This window comes from Dama dama, chromosome 13 (assembly GCF_033118175.1).
Source record: "Dama dama isolate Ldn47 chromosome 13, ASM3311817v1, whole genome shotgun sequence".
Classification (NCBI taxonomy): domain Eukaryota; kingdom Metazoa; phylum Chordata; class Mammalia; order Artiodactyla; family Cervidae; genus Dama; species Dama dama.
This window is the reverse complement of record NC_083693.1, coordinates 50,294,070-50,321,673: the sequence shown is the minus strand read 5'-3', so window position 1 is coordinate 50,321,673 and position 27,604 is coordinate 50,294,070. Positions and strand designations below refer to the sequence as shown.

The 27,604-nt window shown below is 37.8% G+C and overlaps 1 protein-coding gene across 2 annotated transcripts in view; it reads right to left on the bottom strand.

The window, feature by feature from the left end:
- Window positions 1-1,565: 1,565 nt before the first annotated feature.
- Window positions 1,566-27,604, bottom strand: part of NUBPL (NUBP iron-sulfur cluster assembly factor, mitochondrial) — a 225,792-nt gene continuing 199,753 nt past the window's right edge. Inside the window, exons 9-11 of one of the 2 annotated variants that reach the window (XM_061159141.1) lie at window positions 18,936-19,056; window positions 14,432-14,514; window positions 1,566-3,374 (exon numbers count right to left, since the gene is read on the bottom strand). In XM_061159141.1, coding sequence (XP_061015124.1) covers window positions 3,276-3,374; window positions 14,432-14,514; window positions 18,936-19,056 — 303 coding nt within the window. In that variant the 3' untranslated portion in view covers window positions 1,566-3,275. Of the gene's footprint in view, window positions 3,375-3,425; window positions 3,575-14,431; window positions 14,515-18,935; window positions 19,057-27,604 lie in introns of those variants that run through there. The other variant, XM_061159142.1, reaches the window with a different exon arrangement.

Genomic DNA, 27,604 nt, shown 5'->3' with positions numbered 1-27,604 from the left:
TTAACTTTATAGGATTCTAGAAAGGTATTCAGTGTTTCCAAGGAGTCTGTTTAGGGGGATTCTTCCCTTGTTTGGAATGCAGAGAAACAGAATTCAGATAAAAGTTAAAAACAAAAAACCATTAGCTGGATTAGAGGACATGTGACCACAATGGGTTACCACATACCCTACCCCTAAATTAGACGGACTTGCTCACCCATGTCCAAGGTAGAGGTATAACGGCTTTGGGCTTCCCAGTAGAAGCTTAGAAACCTTAGAAAGCTCAGGATTTGGCTGAAATCTGAGACAGAGATAGGAAGCAATCTGCCCATGAGTCACTCCTCTTTCCCTGGGATGGAGTGACTGGGGGAGTGAGAGGGTCAATTCCTAGGTAGGTTGATAAGAAGTCTGGGGTCCACGAGGAGGAGAAAGGGGTCTAGGGCTCTCAAGGAGGAGATAGGGGTCTGGGATTCTCAAGGAGGAGAAAAGGACAAACATTATTTCTACATTGCTTTGTCTTAGTCAGTATAACAATATATCTTGCTGGAGGACATGTTTCTCCTTAACAAGAACATTCTGACTAATCTTGTTATCTTATGGGAGTGGGTCTGGTGAGAGCTTTCTATTGTTACTTAATCTTGTTAATTTAAGGTGTCTGTTGTGGGAGTGGGTCTGGTAAAAGTATTTAAGGCCTTGATAAGACTAGTGAGGTGGGGTGCTCTCTGTCCCCCTCTGATGTCTCTGTGAGAAGCTTTCTCTGTCTGCTTTCACTTTAATAAAACTCTGCTACACAAAAGCTCTTGAGTGATCAAGGCTGGTCCCTGGTCCCGAAGATAAATCTTCTTCAGAGATCAGGAATCTGACATGGCTCACAGTAAGCTATCAGGAGCTTGTCTTTCCCTCCTGGACTGGTGAATGGAAATTTTCTACACTCTATGGAAATGTGAAGGATGAGAAATAACTATTCTAGCAAGAGGCAGACTAGTTGTGCTTGATAGTCTGTTTGAAGTCAGCTCCCTAAAGCTTAGCAAAGGCTACCAGAGGCAAAATTTTGGAATAAGCTTCATTATTGCTCCCACAGCTCCTTTCTCTTCCTTCATTTTTGAACCTGGGTATAAACTCCAACCACAGTTTTTTGTTTTTTTTTTTTCAGTGACTTACCTGGAAGCATCAGCAGAGACTAATAGGTGAGGGAGAAGGGAGCAGATGATTATATATGTGAATCTTCTCTAAGTCACATATTTATGAGTAAACTCTTTCTCATTTCTCCATCAGATGTATTAAATTCTGGTACACAACTTTAGACACCTCTGGAAGCTTATTTAAATTATTCCTTTTCCAGGAAGGGTTAAGCTTGGTTTGACTACTTGCTTTTTTGGTATTTTGAAATACTCAATGATTATCTACATAGGCCTTCTTCCAAAAGAGAATAAAATACAATTACATATCTACCACCTAAAGTCATTTCTCCTTTTTCAGAGTGGTGAATGATGATTACTGTGTGTCCACAAATACTTTTATTCATGATTTTAATTAGCATGGATGATTTGGTCCAGAAGACTTCAGTTCAAATATAGCAGCACAAGTTTTTTTTTTTTAAATTATACTTTTATTTTTATTTTGAGGTATTTGTAGATTCACATGCAGCTTGTAAGGAATAAAACAGAGAAATTTCATTGTGCCCTTTACCCAGTTTCTTCCAGTGGTAACATCTTGCAAAACTATTGCGCAATTTCACAACCAAGATACTGACATTGATATAGTCATGATACAGAACATTTCCACCCTCCAAAGGATCTCTCATGTTGCCATTGTACAGCCACAAACACAATTCCCTCCCCCCATCACCAACCTCCCCCTTAACCTCTGAAAACCACTCATCTGTTCTCCATTTCTATAATTCTGTCATTTCAAGAATGTTAAGTTGAATCATATGGTACACAACCTTTTGGGATTACTTTTGCATTCAGCATAATTATCTGGAGTTTATCCAGGTCGTTGCATGTATTCATATTTTGTTCTTTTTCATCACTGAGTAGTATTCCATGGTATGGCTGTATTACTGGTTGTCAAACCATTTACTCAGTGAAAAACTTTGGGTTGTTTTGGCTATTACAAATAAAGCCGCTATAAACATTTATGCATAGTTTTTTAATGTGAAAACAAGTGTGCAAAAACATGTTTATAATGATATGTAACTCTTCACCTAATTTTCTGGCTGCTTAACTACAGAGAAAAGAAACTCAGGCATCTGCCAAAGGTCACAGACCACCTCCTTATAAGTGAGGATTAACTAATAACTCTTATCAGTACTTTGGGAAGCCCTTGACTCTCTCTGAGCCTCAACCAGAAAAGATGTTTTTCAAGGTGTGTTCTTTGAAATATGAACTTCATGAAATGCTCCTAAAGGGGAAGGGGAGGTGGGAAAGTTAATGGTCAAATAAGCTGGAGAAATTTTGAACACTATGTTCACCTTCCTCTTTTGAAATAAATAAATGCCCGTGCGGTGTACAAAAGGAAGGATCCAGTATCCAACTGCTCAAGTTCAAACCTCCACTTGCTAGAATAGTAACACTCAATACAATACTTAACTTTCCCACATCTCAACTTCCCCCTCTATAAAGCAGAGATAACAACAGTACTCCACTCATATCAATGAAAGAGTAACTATAAGGACATAAGAAAACACTTGATAAATGTTAGTTATTATTATTATTATTGTCATCATAATCAAAACAATCAAAATCATTATAATTTATTTGTTAAAAATATACACGTCCAGACCCATCCCTGGAAATTCAGATTCATAAAGTCTAGGGGAGAGTCTAGTCCAGATGAAGAAGCAGAAGTTCATCTGTATTAAGAAAGGGTCCAAGATAGTTCTAGATGCAGGATCCAGACCACACTGCCTGATGGAGAATTGTCATCCTCACATCCATACTCATTCTCAGTAAATCCTTTAACTCTACAGTCCTGCAGAAAGAGCATGGTTCTCTCCTGAACTGAAGGTTGGGCGTGTAATATTAACTCGTGATTCCTTAAGGGGATAGTTCAATAAAATAAAATGCAGTTCTGGGATGCTGGCACACAACTTTCAAAAATATTCCTAAGCATTAAAAAAAAATTTTTTTTAATTTAAGCATTGGTATGTAAAATTTTTATTTGTGAGTCATTGTTTAGCAAATCAAATCTGAAGACTGGACATTATTTCTTTAGAAATACAAGAAAAACAATTATAATTGCTATTGTTCTGAAGGTTTCACCACCATACAGCTGATTTCCAAAGGTCTTAACTGTCAATGACCAGGCAAATTTCCAAGACACTTGGGGAATGACTCTGGAGGTGGTGGCAATCTTCTTACCACTTCAGTAGCAATCCTTAGGTAGGCTTTGGCCTGGAAAAGAATAGATTTATTTGCTGTATATTTCTCCCCAGTACACATCAAGTGACTCACAAACTGCCGTCGCTGTCTACTGAGTTGAACAGAATGTGATGAAGAAATTTAATAGTGAGAAGATACTGCTTTATTGCAGGTGGGGCAGAGGAGAAAGGATTTTAGGTTATTTGGGGGGTAACAATTTGGAAGGTGACTTTCTGAAAAAAAAAAAAAAAAAATCAGTATTTAGTAGCCGCAATTACTGTTTTTCAAACTCTTAATTCCTGTTTCAGCAAACTAGCAACCCAGTCCACCTGCAGAAAAACTAACCTTCCTCTTCTGAAAAGTTGATATCCTGAGTGGGATACTGCCATAATTCTTTGGCATTAAGAGCTGTTAGTCATTTTTGAAAAGACTATCTGTACCATCCTAGGTTTATCTTTGGAAAGCATTTTCGTCATTCTCTCTGAGAATGGTGTCTGATACCAGCACCAAGTACCTAAAGCCCCCTCCATCCGGTGAGATTTAAGCACCATGCAAGAATTCCTACAATCAGTTGTCACACTGTCCATCTCCACGACCCCAGTACAACACAACACAAGAAGCAGCTCCCAAGCATCAGGTGGGCCACAACTGGCCTGCACAGTCCAGTTAGAACAAGGGTCATGGCATTTGTAGTTCAAAGTTTTAAACAAGTAAAATGCAAATACTCCTTATTTCTTCTACCTTATCTATGAAAAGTAACTGTAAGACAATAGTAAGTTTCTCTAAAACTGTTAATTTATACATTTCTATACTTGTGTAGACACTAATTCTACTACCATTACAACCAGCACCACTTGAAGTAATGGTAATAGTTAAAATTTACTTGAGTACTTAATAATGGCCAAGTATTATTTCATTTTATCCTCAAAGTTATCCTAAGGGGTAAATTCTGTCATTATTTCCAACTCTATAGACAAGAAAACCAAGACTCAGAAAGATGAAGAGTCTTGTTCACAGCATCACAGCTAGTGTGAGATGAGCTGGGCTTTGAACACAGGCAGACCAGTTCCTTGACTCTGGATGGTAAAAGAACTGTTTGAGGCTTCTTTACCCCGACTTTACCCTATCAATCCTAAAGGAAATCAGTTCTGAATATTCATTGGAAGGACTGATGCTGAAACTAAAACTCCAATACGTTGGTCACCTGATATAAAGAGCTGACTCATTGGAAAAGACCCTGATGCTGGGAAAGAAAGAAGGCAGGAGGAGAAGAGGACAAGAGAGGATAAGATGGTTGGATGGCATCAATAACTTGATGGACAGCAAGCTTCGAGAGTTGGTGATGGACGGGAAGCCTGGCATGCAGCGGTCCATGGGGTCACAGAGAGTTGGATCCGACTGAGCGACCGAACTGAACTGAACTACCCTGACTTGATGTTTAACCATGTTTCACACATCTTGATTATTTGATTAAAACTACACTCAAAAATAAATACCTACTCCATTTGGAGAAATAGTTTAATATAGACCCCTGTGTATTTACATTATGAAGTTGACACAACATAATTAGAAATCAGCATTTTCAAAAGCAAAAGAATTATTTTGATATATATAATTATGTCGGGCCTCCCTGGTGGCTCAGACGGTAAAGAATCTGCCTGCAATGCAGGAGACCTGGGTTCGATCCCCAGGTCAGGGGAGAAGGGAAGGGAATGACTACCCACTCAAGTATTCTTGTCTGGAGAATTCCATGGACAAAGGATCCTGGCGGGCTATAGTCTGTGGGATCCCAAAGAGTCAGACACGACTGAGTAGCTAACATTTTCACTTTTTCATATAATTATATACATATACACACACACATATATATTATAATTTTGTGCCACAAAAAGAAACCCATATTTGTAACTCACATCATAAATTTAAATATTTGCCACATATTATATCAGAAAGAAGAAAAATGTGTACATACACATATAGCTACCTTTATGTGTGTGTATATGTATACTTGTAAGTATCTGTGGATACATAGGTATTATATATACATATACATATAAACAGGGCCTACTATATGGCACACGAAATGCTGCTCAATTTCTGTAATAACTTAAATGGGAAAAGAATTTGAAAAAGAATAGGTACATGTATATGTTAAAATAAAAAATTTACTTGCATTTCCCTCTGGGAGTTAGGAATGAAAAAGTTCAGTCATGTCTGTTATCTCTCAATCAACATGCTGGAAAACAGTTCATTAAGGAACTTTAAATTATATTAATTACAACAATGACAAACAACTAAGTGTATATTGTCTATATATATGTTGCCATGCTACTTGTTTCATTGTTGAAACATATCATATATAATTACATAAAATATATGTTTCACATTACTACTTTACACCTTACATTTTGGCTCTACTTCTAGAAAAAGATCCAATGATTATAATCAGAAATGTTTGACTTTAAAAGGAGTAATTGGTTATTTATGTTAATATTAATAATTGATATATTTGGATTTGTATTTATTAAGTTTTTGTGGTTTCCTCAAAAGACCTGATTTAATTTCTTATTCAACCTATATTAACTTCTTTTCTACTAACTTTTAAAAATAAATAAACACTTGACCCCTTTTCTTTATAAGTTATATATTTAATATTTGTCAGTTTTTGATCTAGAAACAACAGTGTAATTTAAAAAAACTAATTACTGAGTAATTTTATTTAATACTTTAAAGATCTACCTGACAATGTAAGACGATTACATGTAAATCTACTTTCAAGTGCTACTTTTTCATTGGTGATATGTATTTAAATTTCTTTAAAAATACATGCATGGATCCTAAGTGCACACAGCAATGAAAGTGTACAAAGTGAACACACTTCTGTAACTCAACACCTATGTCAGTAAGCATAATACTGTCAGACTCCCAGAAAAAAAAGAAAAAAACTATGTTTGTTCCCTCATGAGTGAATTATATTTTATTTTACCAGGGAAGTGTTAAAATTTCATTTACTCTTCTTTTAAATAGAAGAATAGCTCTCAAAACATGAATAAGACCTTATATGTTTTTACTGAGTACATACTGTACTAAGTACTAGTGTAAGTAATCACACAATCTCATGTATGTAAAATAAACACCATTGGCTCAACTTGGATGAAGAAATTGAGCATGTCTGCTCAGTCACAAAGTTAGCACGATGAAGAACATTCACAACTGGGTCTGCCTGACTCCAAAGCCCAGCTCCTTCCAGCATGTCACATGTGTGGGCTGTGTGTTGAGTCGCTCAGTTGTGTCTGACTCTTTGCGAGCCCATGGACTCCCGCCAGGCTCTTCTGTCCATGGAATTCTCCAGGCAAGAATACTGCAGTGGGTTGCCATTTCCTCCTCCAGGGGATCTTCCTGACCCAGGGATCGAACCTGCGACTCCTGCACTGGCAGGTGGATTCTTCACCACTGAGCCACCTGGGAAGCCCACCACATCACAAAGAAAGTGAAAGTGTCAGTCCCACTCTTTGCAACCCCATGGACTGTAGCCCACCAGGCTCCTCTGTCCATGGAATTCTCCAGGCAAGAATGCTGGAGTGGGTTGCCATTTCCTTCTCTGGGGGATCTTCTCAGCCCAGGGATTGAACCCAGGACTCCCACATTGCAGACAGACTTTACTGATGGAAGCCACATCACACATTAAACAGTAAATCCAAAATACAAGGAATTCTAATCAAAATGTACTGTCTAAAAAGGGTTTCAGTCACCAGAAACAACAGATTTTGCTTAAAAATGGAAATAACATATCTTTATAAAGAAATATTTCTCTTAAAATCAAAGTGTGATTTTTCAGGACTTTCCTGGAAGTCCAATGGTTAAGACTCTGCTTCCACTGCAGGCAGCACAGGTTCCATTCCTGGTTGGGGAACTAAGTTTCCACACACTGCACAGCGTGGCAACCCACCCCCCCCCCCCCCACCCCGCAAAAGTGCTTATTTTCACCTATGCATTTTTATAAATATTAACACCTTTTCTCTCCTAGTAGCTTTTCTAGGTATTTAAGTCTAAAATTTTACTGTGTAAATAAAAGCGCATTAAGGCAAGCTGAGCCATCATTCTATAATCTCTTAGTTCTTACTTACGTTAAATTAGAGATATAAACCTATCTCACTACACAAAATAAAGATTCCATAATAATCAAATTTGCTACATTTAACCTTTGCTTTTTAATGGACTATCCCCAAGCTTAAACTTTCAATATATCATACTGAAAGTCAGTTAGACTGTCATTTGCTGAGAAACCACTGAAAGTGCTTACTTTAACACAGTTTCAATTTCCACAAAACTGTTGAGATTGAATTTTTTCAGCCAATGGAGTATCATTCAACAAATACTTTGGTTCTTAGTGCAAGGCATAGTTTTGGGAAATCTATGGGATGTAATGATAAAAAAAAAAAAAAGGGAGGCAGAAGCACTCTCTGGTGAGGAGTTGGGGCCTTAAGGTCAGACAAGTAAGCTTTAAAATCCTAGTTCCAATACTTATTAGCACTGGCCTTGGGCAAGTGAATTAACCCTTCCAGGCTTGGTTTCCATTATCTGTAAAATGGTTATAATAATAGTATCTACCTCAAAGGGCTTGGGGGCATATTAGGTTAACAATAAAGTATGTGAAGTACTGTAATACAAAAAGTAAATAATAAATGCGTGTCTACCATTATTACTATTATGTCCTCAAGTAATTTACAATCTCACTGAAGAGTTCATAGTAACATATCCTTTTGCACAATTTTCCTGCCTGAGGACCAAGTAAATTAAATCCCTTCCTTTTGTTTAATCTATCATTACCAAGTAAAGGAACTGGATGACAACCAAAGTACACAAGCTTTATGGTGAGCTTTCCCCCTTTGTCTTTGTTTTTAAAGATGTGAAGTTCTAATTTTCCATACACAGTCATTTCATATTAGGATTATGAGGTTATAATGTAGAAATTATAAGACAATAAAGCTTCTACTTCTACTTTTAAAGCCTTTACCAGGTATATCTTACAGCATAACTTTTAACATCCAATATTAAGACTTTTACTTGACAAAAAGAATGAAACCACAAAATTAACCGTCAATCATAGGTTCATCACTGTGTCCTGGACTCAACCAAAGGCAAAAGGTAGAAATAGTTGAATGAACAATTATAATTACACAAACCAGAGGAAATGCTATTGAACTTAAGAGTTTTGAATCCTAAGTGTCCACTCTCTCTTCCTTCCTCTTATTGCTTGCTCTGGCTATTTTACACTATTTATATTTATAGCTTCAATTACTCTCGGTTCCTCAGTTGTGCACATAGTGAAGAAGTGAAGTCGCTCAGTCGTGTCCGACTCTGCAACCCCATGGACTGTAGCCTATCAGGCTCCTCTGTCCATGGGATTTTCCAGGCAAGAGTACTGGAGTGGGTTGTCATTTACTTCTCCAGGGTATCTTCCCAAGCCAGGGATTGAACCCGGGTCTCCCACACGCTTTACCGTCTGAGGCACCAGAGAAGCCCATGGGGGACATGTGCAGATGGTTTTGACTTTTGGTTGAGTAGGTAGTAGCCAGTTGGAGCTTTTTAACTGGTATTGTAGCCCCTCCCAACTTTTCCAATGATGCCTCAAATTCAGCACATTCCACACCTTTCAATTAATCACTGCTGCTGCTGCTGCTGCTGCTAAGTCGCTTCAGTCGTGTCTGACTCTGTGCAACCCCATAGACGGTAGCCCACCAGGCTCCCCCGTCCCTGGGATTCTCCAGGCAAGAACACTGGAGTGGGTTGCCATTTCCTTCTCCAATGCATGAAAGTGAAAAGTGAAAGTGAAGTCGCTCAGTCGTGTCCGACTCTTAGCGACCCCATGGACTGCAGCCCACCAGGCTCCTCCGGCCATGGGATTTTCCAGGCAAGAGTACGGGAGTGGGGTGCCATTGCCTTCTCCCAATTAATCACTATGTTTTTAAATATTACTGGAAGAGTTAAATTCCTAATGCCTAATTTTAGAAGATTTTATGGACAGAGAATGAGAGCCCTGGAACCTGGTGCTGAGAGGAGGGACTAATTAAAGACAGACAAAAGAAGGAGGAATTAGAAAGAAGACAAAAAGCTAAAGATGAAACTTTTATTTATTAATAAATTTGCCTATAGCAAACCCCTAAAAGCTAACAATGAAAGTGTCAATCTAAACAGCTAACAATTAACAAATAATTTGACATATTCCATCCCATTAATTTTTATAGAAGTTTATCATGTTTGCAAGTAAACACTTCCTTCATTCTTTAAATGAAGACATTCAGGTAGAATGAGCACTAAGCTTCCATGCATATGGCAGAATCTGTTGAGATGGCTGTGACCAGTTACTGAGAGCAGACTTCCATTTAAGTTCACAGGGGAAAAGGGAAGGGGATTATTAGAAGGTAAGATTCACCATAAGTCATCAGAAGGATCCTGATTCCAGGACTCAACAACAGTCTCCTAAAGTCTAGGACATAAAATCTTAAATGCTGAGGCTGAGAACTCTATCCTCATCTTATGATTCAAATTTTGCTGATTTTTAGATGTCACCAAAGAGTGACATTTACCTGAAGCTATGTAAGGGAAAGGGCATAAATGGGCTCAACCCTTTGATGAAGGGCAGAAGAAAGACAATTAGTACCATGACAACTTTCACAGGACATTTCAGAAGACATAAATACTCATAGCTGTATTCTACTTGGCATTTTTCAAAATATTTTCACATTATCATCTCATTTAATCCTTCTAATTATGATATTAATTTACAGACAGAGAGAGAGGTTCAGAGACATGAGGGAACTTACCTAAGGTCACACTTAGAAAGTAGCATTCTTAGTAATGAAACCCCAGGCTAATACTGATTAATGCTTTGCTTTTCATGCAGAGACCTTTTGAGAATCTAGTAAAGCTCTTGTTCAATTTCCCACAAAAATGCACATTCACACATTCTGGATATAACTTCAGGGGATTCTCAAATCCAGACTAAAATCCTCTGTATTATGGCTGCCACGGTGCACACCAGTGGGACCACCCCTCTTCTCTAGATCTCTGTAATATGAAAAGGAGGTGAACTGAAAGCCAGCCTAAATATACACAATAGAGAGACACTGAAGCAAGTCTGCAATTAATTGAGAAGGAAAGAAGATATGGCCTTGGGAAAAGGATGCAAGCCTACAGTTTCAGAGCTGAGTATGGAAATAGCCTCGGGTACTATCTTGGACAAATTCCTTACTGCAAATGAATTTCTACTTCTTCATTTGAAAAATGGAGATTATCATACATACCTCACAAATGTGTTATGAGAATAAAATTAAGAGAATATATTGTATTTTATTCACTCAAATACTGTACTCACTTCTTAGAAGGAATTGAAGAAACCATAGCTATTAGTAGAGGACTCAGAAGGTGACTAGAGAAGGAAATGGCAATCCACTCCAGTATTCTTGCCTGGAAAATCCCATGGACAGAGGAGCCTGGCGGGCTACAGTGCATGGGTTCACAAGAGTCGGACACGACTGAGTGACTAAACCACCAGAAGGTGACACAATGAAAAGAGGACAACATTTGGAAGGAGAAGAATTGTTTTTTAATCACATCTTGGCATCTATCACTTCTGTGACCTTGGGAAAATTATTTAGCTTCTATGAGTCTCAGTTTTCTCAACTGCAAAATGGGGACTATTTATACATTGTATTAAGTTGTTGTGAGCACTGAAAGTATATAGATGCCTAACAGTGTCTTCTAACATACTATAACTGCTATTATTGTTAGAAAGATGGTTAATAATAATGAATGTCTGCAATCTAAGAGTAGGAAATAATAACTTCCATGGAAACAAAATAAATACAAAGCTCCATTTTTAAAATCTCTTTTTATGGACATGTCTGAATCTTAAAAAGCTGCTCAGAAGTCTTCATATGTAAGGTTGACAATGTGGTGCATGAAATTCTCACCAGCTTTAGCAGACTTCACCAGATTAAATCTAGCCTAAACCACAAAGGGGTAGCTTGCTCACATTACCATAAATGTCAGCCAGCAACAGTAAAATAATAGATCTAATTTTACATAAATGTAAATGGGATTTAAAAAGCATGTAACCAAAAAACTCTACAAACACTGCTGTTTAGAGCTTTAAATCATATTACTTTTTGAAGGCTGCTATATATTCTCTGTTATATTACATTCCTTTAACTTTCTGAAATGTTTTTGCTTTTGGAGAATCTCAAAGAAAAAAATAATGGACAGGTGGGAAAATATTTTAAAACCTATATTCATAATTGAAATAAACTACTAGACAATTATTCTTATTGAAAAGGATTCACCACTAAATATCTTTAAATAGGCTGCTCTCAGGAGGCATTTAAAAGTGTGTGATTTTAAAAACCCTCAATTTTCATACAACTTTTCATTCACATAAAGTACACTTATGGTAGATGAGATTGCCATGCTTCAGTTGTAAAAGCAATAAAAGGTTATTTTTTTGCTTATCTGAAAGATTTTAAAGAAAAGACTGAAAAGGAAATTTAACATTTATTACTACATAAGAGGCAGAGAAAGGAAAAACAAGGATATATACTACAGTACATTTACTCAGACATCATATCCCAACAACTCAATCACCTGTACCATAACTGTCGACCCTTAAGAAAGAGAAAGGAGCTCTGGGTCCTGAAAGAGATAGTTCAAAATGAATCTACTTGACCAATCTCAGACTCCTGGCTGTCAGCTTTGCCCTTGTTGTATTCACAGTTCTAACAAAGCTTGGCTCCTTTGTCTTTCAGTTCATATAGGATTAGAGGAAGCAAACTAGAATGGAAGGTGGGATAGTTATGGGTGGACAAAATAACGGTACTGTGCATCATGAGAAATGCTGGGCTGGAAGAAGGAGAAGCTGGAATCAAGATTGCCGGGAGAAATATCAATAACCTCAGATATGCAGATGACACCACCATTATGGCAGAAAGTGAAGAAGAACTAAACAGCCTCTTGATGAAAGTGAAAAAGGAGACTGAAAAAGTTGGCTTAAAGTTCAACATTCAGAAAACTAAGATCATGGCATCCAGCCCCATCACTTCATGGCAAATAGATGGGGAAACAGTGGAAACAGTGACAGACTTTATTTTGGGGGGCTCCAAAATCACTGCAGGTGGTGATTGCAGCCATGAAATTAAAAGAAGCTTACTCCTTGGAAGGAAAGTTATGACCAACCTAGACAGCATATTAAAAAGCAGAGACATTACTTTGTCAACAAAGGTCTGTCTAGGCAAGGCTATGGTTTTTCCAGTGGTCATGTATGGATGTCAGAGTTGGACTATTAAGAAAGCTGAGCGCATAATTGATGCTTTTGAACTGTGGTGTTGGAGAAGACTCTTGAGAGTCCCTTGGACTGCAAGGACATTCAACTAGTCCATTCTAAAGGAAATCAGTCCTGAGTGTTCATGGGAAGGACTGATGATGAAGCTGAAACGCCAATCCTTTGACCACCTTATGCAAAGAGCTGACTCACTGGAAAAGACCCTGATGCTGGGAGGGATTGGGGGCAGGAGGAGAAGGGGACGACAGAGGATGAGATGGTTGTTGGCATCACCGACTCAATGGACATGGGTTTGGGTGGACTCCGGGAGTTGGTGATGGACAGGGAAGCCTGGCATGCTGCGGTTCATTGGGTCGCAAAGAGTCGGACATGACTGAGCGACTGAACTGAACTGATAAAGCTATATTTATTTGGTAAGGGAAAAAAAGAGAGACGCTGAGAGGACTGATTGAGGCTGTTTGGCAAAGGAGCATAAGAATTACATTAAAACTGATGCACCAGATGATGGCTCACTTTCTGACAAAAACAGCAACTGCTACTTAGGAAAGAAGAGATACATATGACTTTATTACATATGATTATATATATTATATATATAATAAAATTATTATATATAATAAAATCATACATATATTATTTCATTTCTATTTTAAAAAGAGTAAAATAAAAGAGCCATGACAAACCTAGACAGCATATTAAAAAGCAGAGACATCACTTTGCTGACAAAGATCCATATAGTCAAAGCTATGGGTTTTTCCAGTAATCATGTATGGATGTGAGAGTTGGACCTTAGAGCACTGAAGAATTAATGCTTTTGAATTATGCTGTTGGAGAAGACTCTTGAGAGCCCCTTGAACTGCAGGGAGATCAAACCAGTCAATCCTAAAGGAAATCAGCCTTGATTATTCACTGGAAGGACTGATGCTGAAACTTACACTTTGGCCACCTGATGCAAAAAGTCAACTCACTGGAAAAGATTCTGATGCTGGGAAAGACTGAAGGCAAAAGGAGAAGAGGGTGGCAGAGTATGAGGTGGTTAGACAGCATTACTGACTCAGTGACACAAATTTCAACAAACTCTGAGAGAGAGTGAAGGACAGGGAAGCCTGGTGTACTGCAGTCCAAGGGATCACAAAGAGTTGGTCACAACTCAGTGACTAAACAACAACAACAAGAGAGTTTACACTTACAGGCAGTAAGCTTCAGCAGTCTTTGAAAACTCTATCTGTATCCCAAATCATATTAGATAATGAAACACTATTAATTTTCCCACCTCACCTCCTCAATCACATTTATTAAAATAAACACAGTGGAAACTCCATCTCTAAATGTTTATACAGTTTCCCCACATTCGACGCAGTTTTTTCTTGTATTTGGTTTCCTTCTCTCAACGATCAGCTGAACTTCTAACACTGAAATAAAATAACTTCAGGCAGTGAGATAGTGCTAGCTAGCAAGAAAAGAACTCTACAAATTCCCACTGTTCATGCTCATCGTGAGAAAACTTGTTGGGTGATGATTCTTTGTAGTTGAGCCTGTTCAGTTGATAATTCAGAATCAGCACTAGTATGTCTACCTTATAGTAACTTAAAGAAGCTTTGAATAAGTTAACTAATCTTTGGTTAATACATGCATTCCAAATAGACAAACTTGATCTCCCCAACCTTCTTTCTATATATCAAAAAGTATATATCCTAAAAGAAATTAAAATAAATATTTATAAATATAACTAATATTTATAAATATAACTTACCTCATCACTTTCAGGCTGTGAAAACACAATTGGCTGGCCTGTATCTGAAGCTTCCCTTATGTTAAGATGTAAGGGGATGTCTCCTAAAAGAGTCCACCAGATAACCATTAGTACCACAAAAGCTTATACAGGCATTTGAAATTTTACTCTTTGAACTGCAGAAACAAATTGATTCAAATCAACCTGAGTTATGACTATCCTCAAATTGCTAAATTTCTGAAAAACAGATTTCAAATGAAACTTAAGGACAAAATATTCCATTTGAGGGTAATACTATGATTATATTTGAAAGCAGTGTGGCAGTCAATCAAGGAATAAGATCTCTGATTTATTCTTTGCTGGAGGTCTTCCAGCAAAAATGACCTGGAAGATATTTGTCAATTTTTCTCCAATAACTGATATAGGTGTATCTTGCCACAAAATAAGAGGAAAATGAAAAGGAAAGATGTCGAGGCAACGTAGTTTTTAAAAAGCACAACATAATAATCTTCTTGATAGTGGCAGATGGGTGAGCAGAGAACTGTTAAAAAGCAGGACAGACTTGTTAGTTCAACTATCTGCCTCTTTACCAGATAGAATTATTTTTCTTTTATTACATATCAATCGATACAGCACTATACATAACTTGTGAACTTGATGAGCTCTCAGGAAATAATAAGAACCTCCAATATACAGACTTGTATATGTGTGTCTTTCCTGAGGATACATTAGGTAGTAGAATTCAGAGGAAAAATGCTCTGATCCATCATCCAATGGATTCTTTCTACCACACCATCACAAATAAAGCTGAGATTTAAAATGCAGTAAATGGAGTAGAAGAGTTGACTTTCATGCTGCTCAGCATTCTTAGAACCACTTCAAGTCCATGCAAAGGTTATTGAAACATGTGTGTATGTATGTTTTACACAAAATATTCATTCAGTACCATGCCATTCAATGTAAATAATGCAGAAGAAGAATGTGCTACAAAGTTACAAACCTACCACAATTTATATTATGAAGTATATAGAGTAACAGTTATTTCATGTGCCTCTTATCATCATATTTTGAGATCTTAGCCAACTCTCTTCCGTAAATGTTCAATAGACAAAAATGCATGAATATTTCAGTAACCATGTAAAGACTAGTTTTTCAGTAAATTGGATGTCTATTCTATAGATCAACTTTAGACTATAGGAAGCTGTCATGGGGGAAGCAGGGGAAGATATGTTAGAAAATATTTAGGGGAAATGTTAGGGGAAAATATTTAGAAACCCCCAAATTTTTTTCTCTTGATTTATGAACTGCCAGTATATAGTAAAGAATCCTGAATGCTTTCATATCTACCACAGTAATAGAAGAAAAAAGTAAAATCATCTCCATTATATAGAACACCTTGTTCACTGTTGTTCAGTGCTTGTCATGTCTGACTCTTTGCAACCCCATGAACTGCAGCACGCCAGGTTTCCCTATCCTTCACTATCTCCCAGAGTTTGTTCAAACGCAAGTCCATTGAGTCAGTGATGCCATCCAACCATCTCATTCTGTCACCCCCTTTTCCTCCTGGCCTCAGTCTTTCCCAGCATCAGGGTCTTTTCCAATGAGTCAGCTAGTGACATCATTTCTGCCCTCCAGAGACTCACAGTCCGCAGAAGAGGAGAACAAGACAGAGGAAAACCTTGTTAGGAAGTAGATGGCACAGTGAGAGCCGCAGGGGACTAACAGCTGAGAAAATTAAAATGCGGTAAAGGTGATGAGATCTGCCGAGGTTCGGTCTGGCCTTGAAAAGTACTTTTGAGGGGTTAGGGCAGAAGGAAGCACATTTCAGAGACATAAGTTAAAGAGGTTTCTGTGACATGATCTGAGACCTTAATTACTAAGTATAAACTGTCCCTGTAGCTGAACACGGACTTCCCAGATGGCTCGGTGATAAAGAATCCACCTGCCCAGAGGGACAGGGTAGGGAGGGAGGTAGGGAGGGGGGTTCAGGTCTGGGGGGACATAGGTATACCTGTGGCCGATTCATGTTGATGTGTGGCAAAAACCATCACAATATTGTAAAGTAATTATCCTCCAGTTAAAATAAATTAATTTAAAAAAAAAAGAAAAAGAATCCACCTCCCAAGTAGCTTCAATCCCTGGGTTGGCAAGATCCCCTGAAGAATGAAATAGCAATCCACTCTAGTATTCTTGCCTGGGAAATCCTACGGACAGAGGAGCCTGGAGGGCTATAGTTCACAGGGTCACAAAGAGTCAGACATGACTGAGACACTAACAAAAACCATCACAAGCTGAATATTCATAAAATTCTGAAGAGACATTTTACCAAATAATCATTTGAAACACAGCTACCTAGATGAAAATAAGAGACAGCAAGAGAGTCAGTAAAGGACAAATAAGAGTCCTGGGAGTGTCACCCAGCCAGAAGGTCACAGGTGTGAGAGCTCTTTCCCTGATTTCAGTTCCTTGTTCCCAATTCCAACCTCTTCATCATCAGAGCGCCTGTTCCAGATCATGGGAGAGCCCTCTGGGCCCCACGATCACATTAAAGGCAGCAGATGTGCTCTACGTCAGAACTCTAAATTATTTTTCCTGTAAGAGTTTGAGATACAACAGTCTATAGCACTAGCCAAGCTTCTGTGATCAGTAGTCAGTGTTTCTGATATATTTTTAGGGTAACTATACATTTGATTTGCAGGGCTTCCCAGGTGGTGTGAGTAGTAAAGAACCCACCTGCCAATGCGGGAGACATACGAGATGCAGGTTCGATCCCTGGGTCAGGAAGACCCCCTGGAGGTGGGCATGGCAACCCTCCAGCATTGGCAGCTCCAATACTGGAGTTGCCACTGGCAACATGGCAACTCCAGCATTCTTACCTGGAGAATCCCACGGACAGAGGAGCCTGGCGGGCTACAGTCCATAGGTGGGCTACAGTCCATAGGGGCACAAAGAGTCAGACTCGACTGAGGCGACTCAGCATGCATGCATACATTTGTGAGCTGTTGGTTAAAATGTAACTTCCATATGTAGATTGTTCCTCTAGGAGACATGTTTCAAATCCTAAATAATTGACTTATAAAATCATACCACCCATTCATAAATTAGGGAATTATAATACTGTCAGCATAATTCAATAATGCCATTATAATTACACATTTACTTTATTATATAAGTGAATGTCAATCTGCTATGTTATTATGCAGATTTGGGAAACTGAACTTCCTAGGTTAGTTAAATGAGAAACAGTTGCAGAATAAAATTAGTATCTTTAATTATAAAAATGTATCAAAATATATCATTAGTATTCACCTGGTACTGTGGTAGCTGCTATAGTACAAATGCATAAAAACAATAATACATTTAACATCAACTTTTAGAAACCTAATTATAATAAAGAATGTTTTTAATTCCTTGATCTCTAAGGAATCTTAATTGTTAACTACCTAAAACAGATAATTCACTCTATGCTTCTATTATTTAGTACCTAACATCTGCCTTTACCCAGAACAGAACCTCATATGCAGAATATCAAAACATGTTCCCTAAAAAGTCCATTAAGTTGGCTTATGGATTTTTTTAAAAAAATATTTTATCTAAAATCTGTGTTTTGCTCCTTTAACACATGATTTTACTTCTCCTTCAATTACTAATTAATTCTTCAATTCAGTAACATGAACAGTATAGACAAGGTAAGTTTCAGGTGCCATACTTCATAGATACGGCATAAAAAGATTACAGAAAACAGTAAATATCATTTTTTCTAGAGCAGAGTACTTATACATCCAGAACTGATCAGGAAGGCATTTCTTCATGTTCATCAAGAACTGACACTTCCAAAGACTGCCACAACATATGAAATAGGTATTTCTGTATACATCTGCTCAGCTGGTAAAGAATCTGCCTACAATGCAGGAGACCCTATTTCAATTTTGGGTCGAGAAAATCCGCTGGAGAAGGGATAGGCTATCCATTCACTCCAGTATTCTTGGGCTTCCCTTGTGGCTCAGCTGATAAAGAATCCACCTGCAATGCAGGAGACCTCGGTTTGATCCCTGGGTTGGGAAAATCCCCTGGAGAAGGGAAGAGCTACCCACTCCAGTATTCTGGCCTGGAGAATTCCATGGGCTGTATACAGTCCATGCGGTCGCAGAGTTGGACACTGAGCGACTTTCACCTTCACTTTCTGCTTATACTAACAGATATCTTTCCAACTTAGCAAACAAACTGACGACCATTATTTAAAATGTGGACTTCAAATCAGAGTACTCAAACCACAAAACTTTCTTTGCAAATTCAGGTTATGGGCAATTGTCACCTATAGCAAGAGTTATAACTGGCAGAACAAACCCCCTATTCAAAATGTGTTCCACTAATGAAGTATCACAAAAAGCCAAAGAAAGGGTAACACAGAGAAGTGCACTATACTGACTTAATTCAAAACACAAAGCCAAAAGCATTTCATCATTCTGAGACGATCTTCATCACCATGCTAGTTCCTTTGCAAAAGAATATCTGGTGGTCTTACCTAGAATATCAAGGTCAAGGGTCTGTGCTAGTCTCCTTGCACCATCAGCACCAAAAATATGAGTTTTGTGTTTACATTTTGGACACTGGAAAACACTCATATTTTGGACAAGGCCCAGAACCTAGAATAATAAAGACACATTGAAATCAAAACAAAATTAAACCGAATTTCAATCCATTATTTCAACAAGCTTCTACTGTGTGCCTACTAGGTTCCAGAGATACTATGATGAATAAGTAATGGTCTCTGCTCTCAAGCAACTCAAGCTAGTGGGAGAGCAAGACAGATGCCATTAACTCGAGTAATGAGATAGGTGCTAAAAAATTATACATGATGGGGATCAAAAATTCTGTTTTGGAAGAATAAGAGGGATCTCTGAGTTTCCCACAGAGAACTGTTTCTTCAGGTTGAGTGTAAGAAGAGGGGTTGAGGCCTACAGCAGGAATTCTAGGCAGAAGAAAAGGGCAGAAGCCAAGGCAGTGAATTTTGATTTGCAGGGCCTATTTTGGCTGCAGGCCCGTAAAGGTGACAAGGCAGAAGTTAGTTTGGTAGAAAGGTCGAGGTGGTAAGGTAAGATGCCAAGAGATGGTAAGGTGCCAAATGCTGTCCATGTATTTGAGACTTTATTCTTGAAACAATAGAGATGGCACTGAAGAGGCAGTGATACACAGCCAGATCTGTTTTAGAATTTTCCTTTGAGGTCAACATGGGAAAAATAAGCAGGAAGCAACAAAAGAAAAGACACGGTTAAGAGGCTAACTGTGAAAAAAAAAAAAGAGGCTAACTGTGGACAAAGCCTCACAGTAGACAACAGGTAACATACGTTGTTGTTGTTCAGTCGCCCAGTCGTGTCCACCTTTTTCTGACCCCATGGAGTGCAGCATGCCAGGCCTTCCTGTCCCTCATCATTTCCCAAAGTTTGCCCAAGTTCATGTCCATTGCATCCGTGATGTCATATAGCCATCTCATCCTCTGACGCCCTCTTCTCCTTCTGCCCTCAATCATTCCCAGCAACATATACTGAGTACTTATTCTAGGTCAGGCCTTGGGATAAGGGCTGTATATGCACTATCTTACTGTCTCTTTACAGAACTTTATAAGATGGGTTGTTAGCATATCCTTTCTATAGGTGAGAAAACTGACACAGTCAGCAGAAGACTGAAACTCAGCTCTTATCAAAACGTTATCATTTAAAATAAAAATTTAAAGCTATATACAAAGTGTTCATTTCTTTCTGAATTTCCCCAGCTTCAAAAGAGATATTTCATAAACATTAGCTGAATAAACAGACAGGCTCTATTTATGATCCTTCTAATCTTACTCCTTATTTATGGGAAGCCTGGTTGTCTTCTAGAGTAAAGATGGAGAAAACAATTGGCTTACAGGTAACAATGTCCATATCATCCTACCAATCCCACCAATACACTTATCGTTATGGGAGATATCTCTATTAGAACATTTGCATTTTAAATGAAGAATAGCACTGATAGTCCACAATTAAATATATCAACAAGAAGGTGATCAAATGTGTTATTCTTTCTGAAAAGAGAAACAGGAAAGACTAAAGTTTACTACGACGTATGTAAATAAAGACAAATAGTGAGGGATGTAAATTTGTAGGTAAGCATTTTCCATGCATTATATGCCCTTTCGCTGATGGAAAGTGTCACAAAAAATAAATCATAACATGTTTTGGTAATTCAATGCCATCTTCAAAAGCTAAGGAAAACCCAGCTAAATATCACACAGCTTATTTTATTCACTATGTCTACATAACACACTCATTACTTGAGCTGTCTTATTACCATTTACCTTGAATGTATATATCCCCTAACTGTAAGGTTTTCATAAATGTAAATATAAATAAAACTATATACTTTTACAAAATAAAATTTTATATAAATAAAATTATATATATTTATAAAAATAATATAAATAAAATAATCTCTCAAGAAGGAGAAGAAAGAAAAATGCAACATGAAAATTTAAAGAAGGGTATATTCTAATTCAGAGAGAATGTGAAATGTATTCCTTCTCTGGAACCTCTTAGGCTTTCCAAGATATAGAGACATGGAGCAAGAGTATATTTGCAGTTTGTCTGTGATTAACTTATTATTAAATCATTTGCTATGGACTGTATAAATGTCTCACACATTCCCTGTATAGACTACATAAATGTCACAGACATAAAATTGTAATCAAACTCAGGATTTAATGCTATGCTATAATATGCCAATAACTAGGCTAAACACAAGAAGCAGCCCACAGTAGTGAGCAAAACAGACTTGGAGCTTGCACGCTAACTGGAGAAACAGATTGAATAATTAGTGCAAAAATTGATTTTAAAAACTAAAACAGTTTCTCTAGAAGCAAAGTACAGAGTATTACGAGACTGTAGAAAAGAGAGGACCCTATCTACTATGGAAGTCACAGAGTGGGGAAATGTTTGATACACTGATCCAACAGTTAAAGAGTAAGCAGGTTAAAAACAAGGAAAGGGGAGGAAACACACTCAAAAAAGAAGTAGAAGCATGTCTACTTCAAGGAACTGAAAGGCAGCAGGGCTGAGGTATGGGGTGAGCGGTGCGTAATGAGCCTTGAGAGGCAGGGTCTGCGGGCCATGTTAGGTATGTAGGTTGTGTGAGTGCAGAGATGCCACTGAGAGTTTAAGCAAGAGAGACTGCTATGCTTATAATTGCAGGAGACTCATTTCTCAAGACCGAAGGCTTTAAAAAATAACATGGAATAGAAAAACTAAAAGGATTTTTCTTTGTATGTTTATTTGTATGTTTATACCAATCCAGTAGGTGACAGTTTTTAGCGAAAGGCCAAGGAGAAAAGGAAAAGTATACCCATTTGAATGCACAGTTCCAAAGAACAGCAAGGAGAGATAAGAATGCCTTCCTCAGTGACCAATGCAAAGAAATAGAGGAAAACAATAGAATAGGAAAGACTAGAGATCTCTTCAAGAAAATCAGAGATACCAAGGGAACTTTTCATGCAAAGGTGAGCACAATAAAGGACAGAAATGATATGACCCTAACAGAAGCAGAAGATATTAAGAAGAGGTGGCAAGAATACACAGAACTATACAAAAAAGACCTTCACGACCCAGATAATCATAATGGTGCGATCACTCACCTAGAGCCAGACATCCTGGAATGTGAAGTCAAGTGGGACTTAGGAAGCATCACTATGAACAAAGCTAGTGGAGGTGATGGAATTCCAGTTGAGCTATTTCAAATCCTAAAAGATGATGCTATGAAAGTGCTGCACTCAATATGCCATCAAATTAGGAAAACTCAGTGGCAACAGGAGGGGAAAAGGTCAGTTTTCATTCCAATCCCAAAGAAAGGCAATGCCAAAGAATGTTCAAACTACCGCACAATTGCACTCATCTCACACGCTAGCAAAGTAATGCTCAAAATTCTCCAAGCTGGGCTTCAACAGTAGGTGAACTGTGGACTTCCAGATGCTCAAGCTGGATTTAGAAAAGGCAGAAGAAGCAGAGATCAAATTGCCAACATCCGTTGGATCAATGAAAAAGCAAGAGAGTTCCAGAAAAACATCTGCTTTTGCTTTATTGACTATGCCAAAGCCTTTGACTGTGTGGATCACCACAAACTATGGAAAAGTCTGAAAGAGATGGGAATTTCAGACCACCTGACCTGCCTCCTGAGAAATCTGTATTCAGGTCAAGAAGCAACAGTTAGAACTGAACATGGAACAACAGACTGGTTCCAAATTGGGAAAGGAGTACATTAAGGCTGTTTATTGTCACCCTGCTTACTTAACTTAAATGCAGAGTACATCATGAGAAACACTGGGCTGGATAAAGCACAAGCTGGATGAAGAAGAACTAAAGAGCTTCTTGATGATAGTAAAAGAGGAGAGTGAAAAAGTTGGCTTAAAGCTCAACATTTAGAAAACAAAGATCATGGCATCTGACCCCATCACTTCATGGCAAATAGATGGGGAAACTGTGGAAACAGTGACAGACTTTATTTTGGGGGGCTCCAAAATCACTGCAGGTGGTGATTGCAGCCATGAAATTAAAAGACGCTTGCTCCTTGTTAGAAAACTTATGACCAACCTAGACAGCATATTAAAAAGCAGAGATGTTATTTTGCCAACAAAGGTCTGTCTAGTCAAAGCCATGGTTTTTCCAGTAGTCATGTATGGATGTGAGAGGTGGACTATAAAGAAAGCTGAGCACTGAAGAATTGATGCTTTTGAACTGTGGTGTTGGAGAAGACTCTTGAGAGTCCCTTGGACTGCAAGGAGATCAAACCAGTCCATCCTAAAGGAAATCAGTCCTGACTATGCATTGGAAGGACTGATGCTGAAGCTGAAACTCCAATACTTTGGCCACCTGATGCGAAGAACTGACTCATTTGAAAAGACCCTGATACTGGGAAAGACTGAAGGCGGGAGGAGAAGGGCATGACAGAGGATGAGATGGTTGGATGGCATCACCGACTCAATGGACATGAGTTTGAGTAAACTCCGTGAGTTGGTGATGGACAGGGAGGCCTGGCGAGGTGCAGTTCATGGGGTCACAAAGAGTCAAACACCACTGAGTGACTGAACTGATCTGAAAATACTCTAGTTTTTCCCCTGCACAGTTCTTTTCTGCACTGGATTCTTCTCCTGGAAACAAAGTTAGCGTTTTTCTTCTTTGAATTAGGTGAGGACGTGTATCTTGTTCTGGCAATGAAATGTGAGTTGAAGTGACATGTGTCACATCTAGGCAGAGGCTTTAACTGCTAATTCCCCATTATGTTTCCCTCTCTCCCTGGGACAAGCAAGCTTCCAGAAAGTGGCTGCTCAATCCATCTGGGTGCCAGAGTAAGAACAATGCAGACGAGTGTTAAAGCCAAACTGTAATGGTCGTGTAGCATGAGAAAAATAAACTCATGTTGTTTTAAGCCACTGAAATTTGAGGGTTGTTAGTACACATAATCCAGCCCATATTGGCTGACAGAAAGGTGTAGGAAGAAAGTACTAGAATTTCTATTTCTTCCTTATGATTTCCTTTTTAATCCCAACTTTTCTGTGTGTTACAATGGAAATAACATTAATAAATGTGTACTACATATAGATACATATAATTTATAATATTGCCTATATATAGTATACCTTATAGAATCTATATATAGGTACATATAACATATTTTTATATAATTTATATCTCTACATAGTATAAATAGAATCTACCTCTATATATGTGTATACATATAACTATATATACTTTCAAACATCACTTATTCATAAGAATGTACCATCAAAACAATTTAGAGATAACCTTTTATATGTTTGAAATTAAGAGATTGTGATACCTAAGCTTGGCTCTATTACTGATATTCTTCTTCTAGTTAAAGGACAAATGCCTAATACTGCTTCCTAAGTTATTTTGAACAAAGTAATTCCTCTTAAGTCTAGAATTTCCTCAATTAAAAACTTCCAACACAAATACCACATTTCTTTAAAAAAAAAAAAATGCTGTATAGTAATGGAACAGAACAGACAGCCCAGAACAGACTCATAAATGAAAGTCACTAATTTATAATGGAGATGACACAGTGCTGCAATGTTAATTGGACATCCATATAGAAAATAAGAAATCTTAACCCTCTATCTCACACCATGCACAAAAAGTAATTCCAGATGGACTGTAGAGCTAATATGAAAGATAAAACAATAACATATTTGGAAGAAGACAGCAGAATACACTTAAAACCTTGGATGCAGGGAAAGGTTTTTTTAGCAGGACACAAAGAAGCACTAAACATAAATGAAAATTTGTTGCTAAACTGGACTACATTAAAATTAATAACTTATCAGAAGACATAATTAAGAGTAAAAAGGGCACCTATAGAGCAAGAGATAGCAGCTATAATATACATATATAACAAAGGACTTTTATCTAGAATATATAAAGAACTCCTGCAAATCAATAAGAAGAAATAAGGCAATACAACAGAGAAATGAGCAAGAGACTTAAAAGGCACTTCATAAAAAAAGATAATCAAAGACAAACAAACACAAGGAAAAGTATTCAATTTTAATTATCATCATGGAAATGCAAATTAGAATCACAATGAAATATCATGCATTTATGCTTAAGACCTGATTAGAACAGAAAAAGGTCCTATGACTACAACAACCCCCATGCCTACAAAAAGTTAAAAACCCAAATATCAAATGTTGATGATGACATACAACAACTAAAACCCATAGCTTCAGCTGAGTGCAAAGTGGTACACCATTTTGGAGAAGTGGTAGTTACCAACTTAAACTAATGTATGCCTATACTGTGGCACAGTATTTCCATTCTGTTATATGTTAAAAAAAATGGACATAACAGTTACCAAAAGACATGCATAAAAGTGTTCATAACTAATTATCCAAAAATGAAAAACTACCTAAATGTCCATTAACAGTAAAATGGACAGATAAATTGTGGTGTATTCATATAATGGAAAGGGCTTCCCTGGTGGCTCAGATGATACAGAATCTGCCTGCAATGTGGGAGACCCAGGTTCAATCCCTGGGTCGGGAATATCCCCTGGAGAAGGAAATGGCAACCCACTCTAGTATTCTTGCCTGGGAAATCCCATGGACAGAGGAGCCTGGCAGACTACAGTCCACGGGGTCGCAAAGAGTCAGACACAACTGAGTGACTAACATACAACGGAATGCTACACAGCAATGAGAAAGAAAGAACTTTAGCTACAGTCCACAGTATGAGTGAATCTCTCAAACATAATTTGAAGCAAAAGAAGCCACACAAAAGTATATACTTATTATTCCATTTATATAAAGTTCAAAGACACGTAAAACTAACCAACAGTGTTATAATTTGGATTCTGCTTTGGGGGCAGTGATCAGGAGGTGGCTCAAGGCAGAAGCTTCTGGGGTAAGGGTGATGTTGTGTTTCTTGAACACAAACAATGGGTGTGTTCACTCTGCAAAAATGCACTGAGCAATATATATCTACAATACATGCCCTTTTCATATGTATATTGGACATCAACAAAATGTTTGCTTTTAAAAAAAGGTGATCATGTGAAGAGCGGCCAAGAAAGCAGTAAGAACAAATATCCAAAATGATGGCTTACTGGGCATCTTGTGAACCTGCACACAAAACCAACCATCTGTTTTAAATAGAAAATATTCCATAAAAAGAGAGGTAGCAGTAAAATTAATATGAGGTCTTCAGGAAGAATAATCCCCTATTCTTTCCACATGACATTCCCAGGAAAGAAGTGAAAGAAAAACCTAAACTCAGAGAAGCTCTGAAATGGTGGGGTGTTAGACCCTTAATGTCTCATAAGGTATCCACTAGTTCACATGTGGCTGCTAAGCGTTTGAAATGCGGCTAGTCTGATTTGAGATGTGCTGTTAAGTATAAAACACACGCTGGAAACCAAAGACTTAGTACAAGTAAAAGAATGTAAAATATGTCAATAATGTTTTAAAGTTTACAAATTATTCTTTAACCTTTTTTCATTGAAGTGTATCATGAATACACACAGAAAGCACACAAATCGTAAGTGCATGACTGAATGGACTTATCATAAAGTAGGCCCATGTTACCATGACGCTGTTAATAAAATCTAGCCAGCACCCTAGAAGTCTCCCTCTATACTCTCCAAAACAGGTTGCCAAAGGTATAAACTAACAGCCTGATTTCTAATACCATAAATTTTGTCTAGTTTTGAACTTGATATGAATGTAATCATGCAATATATTCCTTTGTGTCTGTATGATGCATCCAGCTAAATCACATACATCTGCAGTTCATTTTCATGGAGTCCTAAGAGTCCATGATGACTATATCACAGTTATTCATTTTCTCGTTGGATCATCTGTGCTCTTTCCAGATTTTGGCTATTATTAAACAGTGATTCTACTAATGTTTTAATACATGTTGTTTTTTTTTTTTGCTGGATATTAGGTTACGCATATTTAACTTCAGTTTAAAAAAAAAAAGCCAGTTTTCCAATAAAGTTCTACCAATTTATACTCCCACCATCAGTGAACCAGTTTATATTCTCACACAATACCAGTTCTGTGCCACAGCTTCAACAACATTTGATATCAACAGGCTTCTTTCATTTGGGCAGGCAGAGTAAGTATATAGTAGTATCTTGTTGTGTTGGATAGTTCCAGTGTCAAGCTGTTTGTACTAGGAACTGTATTTCCCAGAATCTCCTTCCTTGTATGGCTCCTGGTTAAATTTCACCAAAGGTAAAGTGGCATGACATTTGGAAAGAGTAAGTGTAGCCTCAGGCCTTACCCTCTAGAGGTTTCCTGTGGTCAGAAGTGGTGACAGAAACTTACAGAGGTGCAGATGTATTCTAGTCTGTTCTTATTCTTTCTGATGCTATGCCCAGCTCTCCTTTGCACTGTGGTTTTGTGTTGTCAAAATTACTAGTGAAGCTAAGCATATTTTTCTATGATTATTAGTCATTTGTTTATTCTGCTCTGTACTGCTCAGGCCTCTTCTCTATTTTTTCCATTGATTATGTGGGTTTTTTTCTTACTGAATTGCCAGAGTTCCTAGTATGTTTAGATGGCATCCCGTTTTGTTTGATTCTCAAGTTTTATATTGACTTCATGTCGACAGTATTTTCAATATACTGAGTTAACTATATTTTAAAACT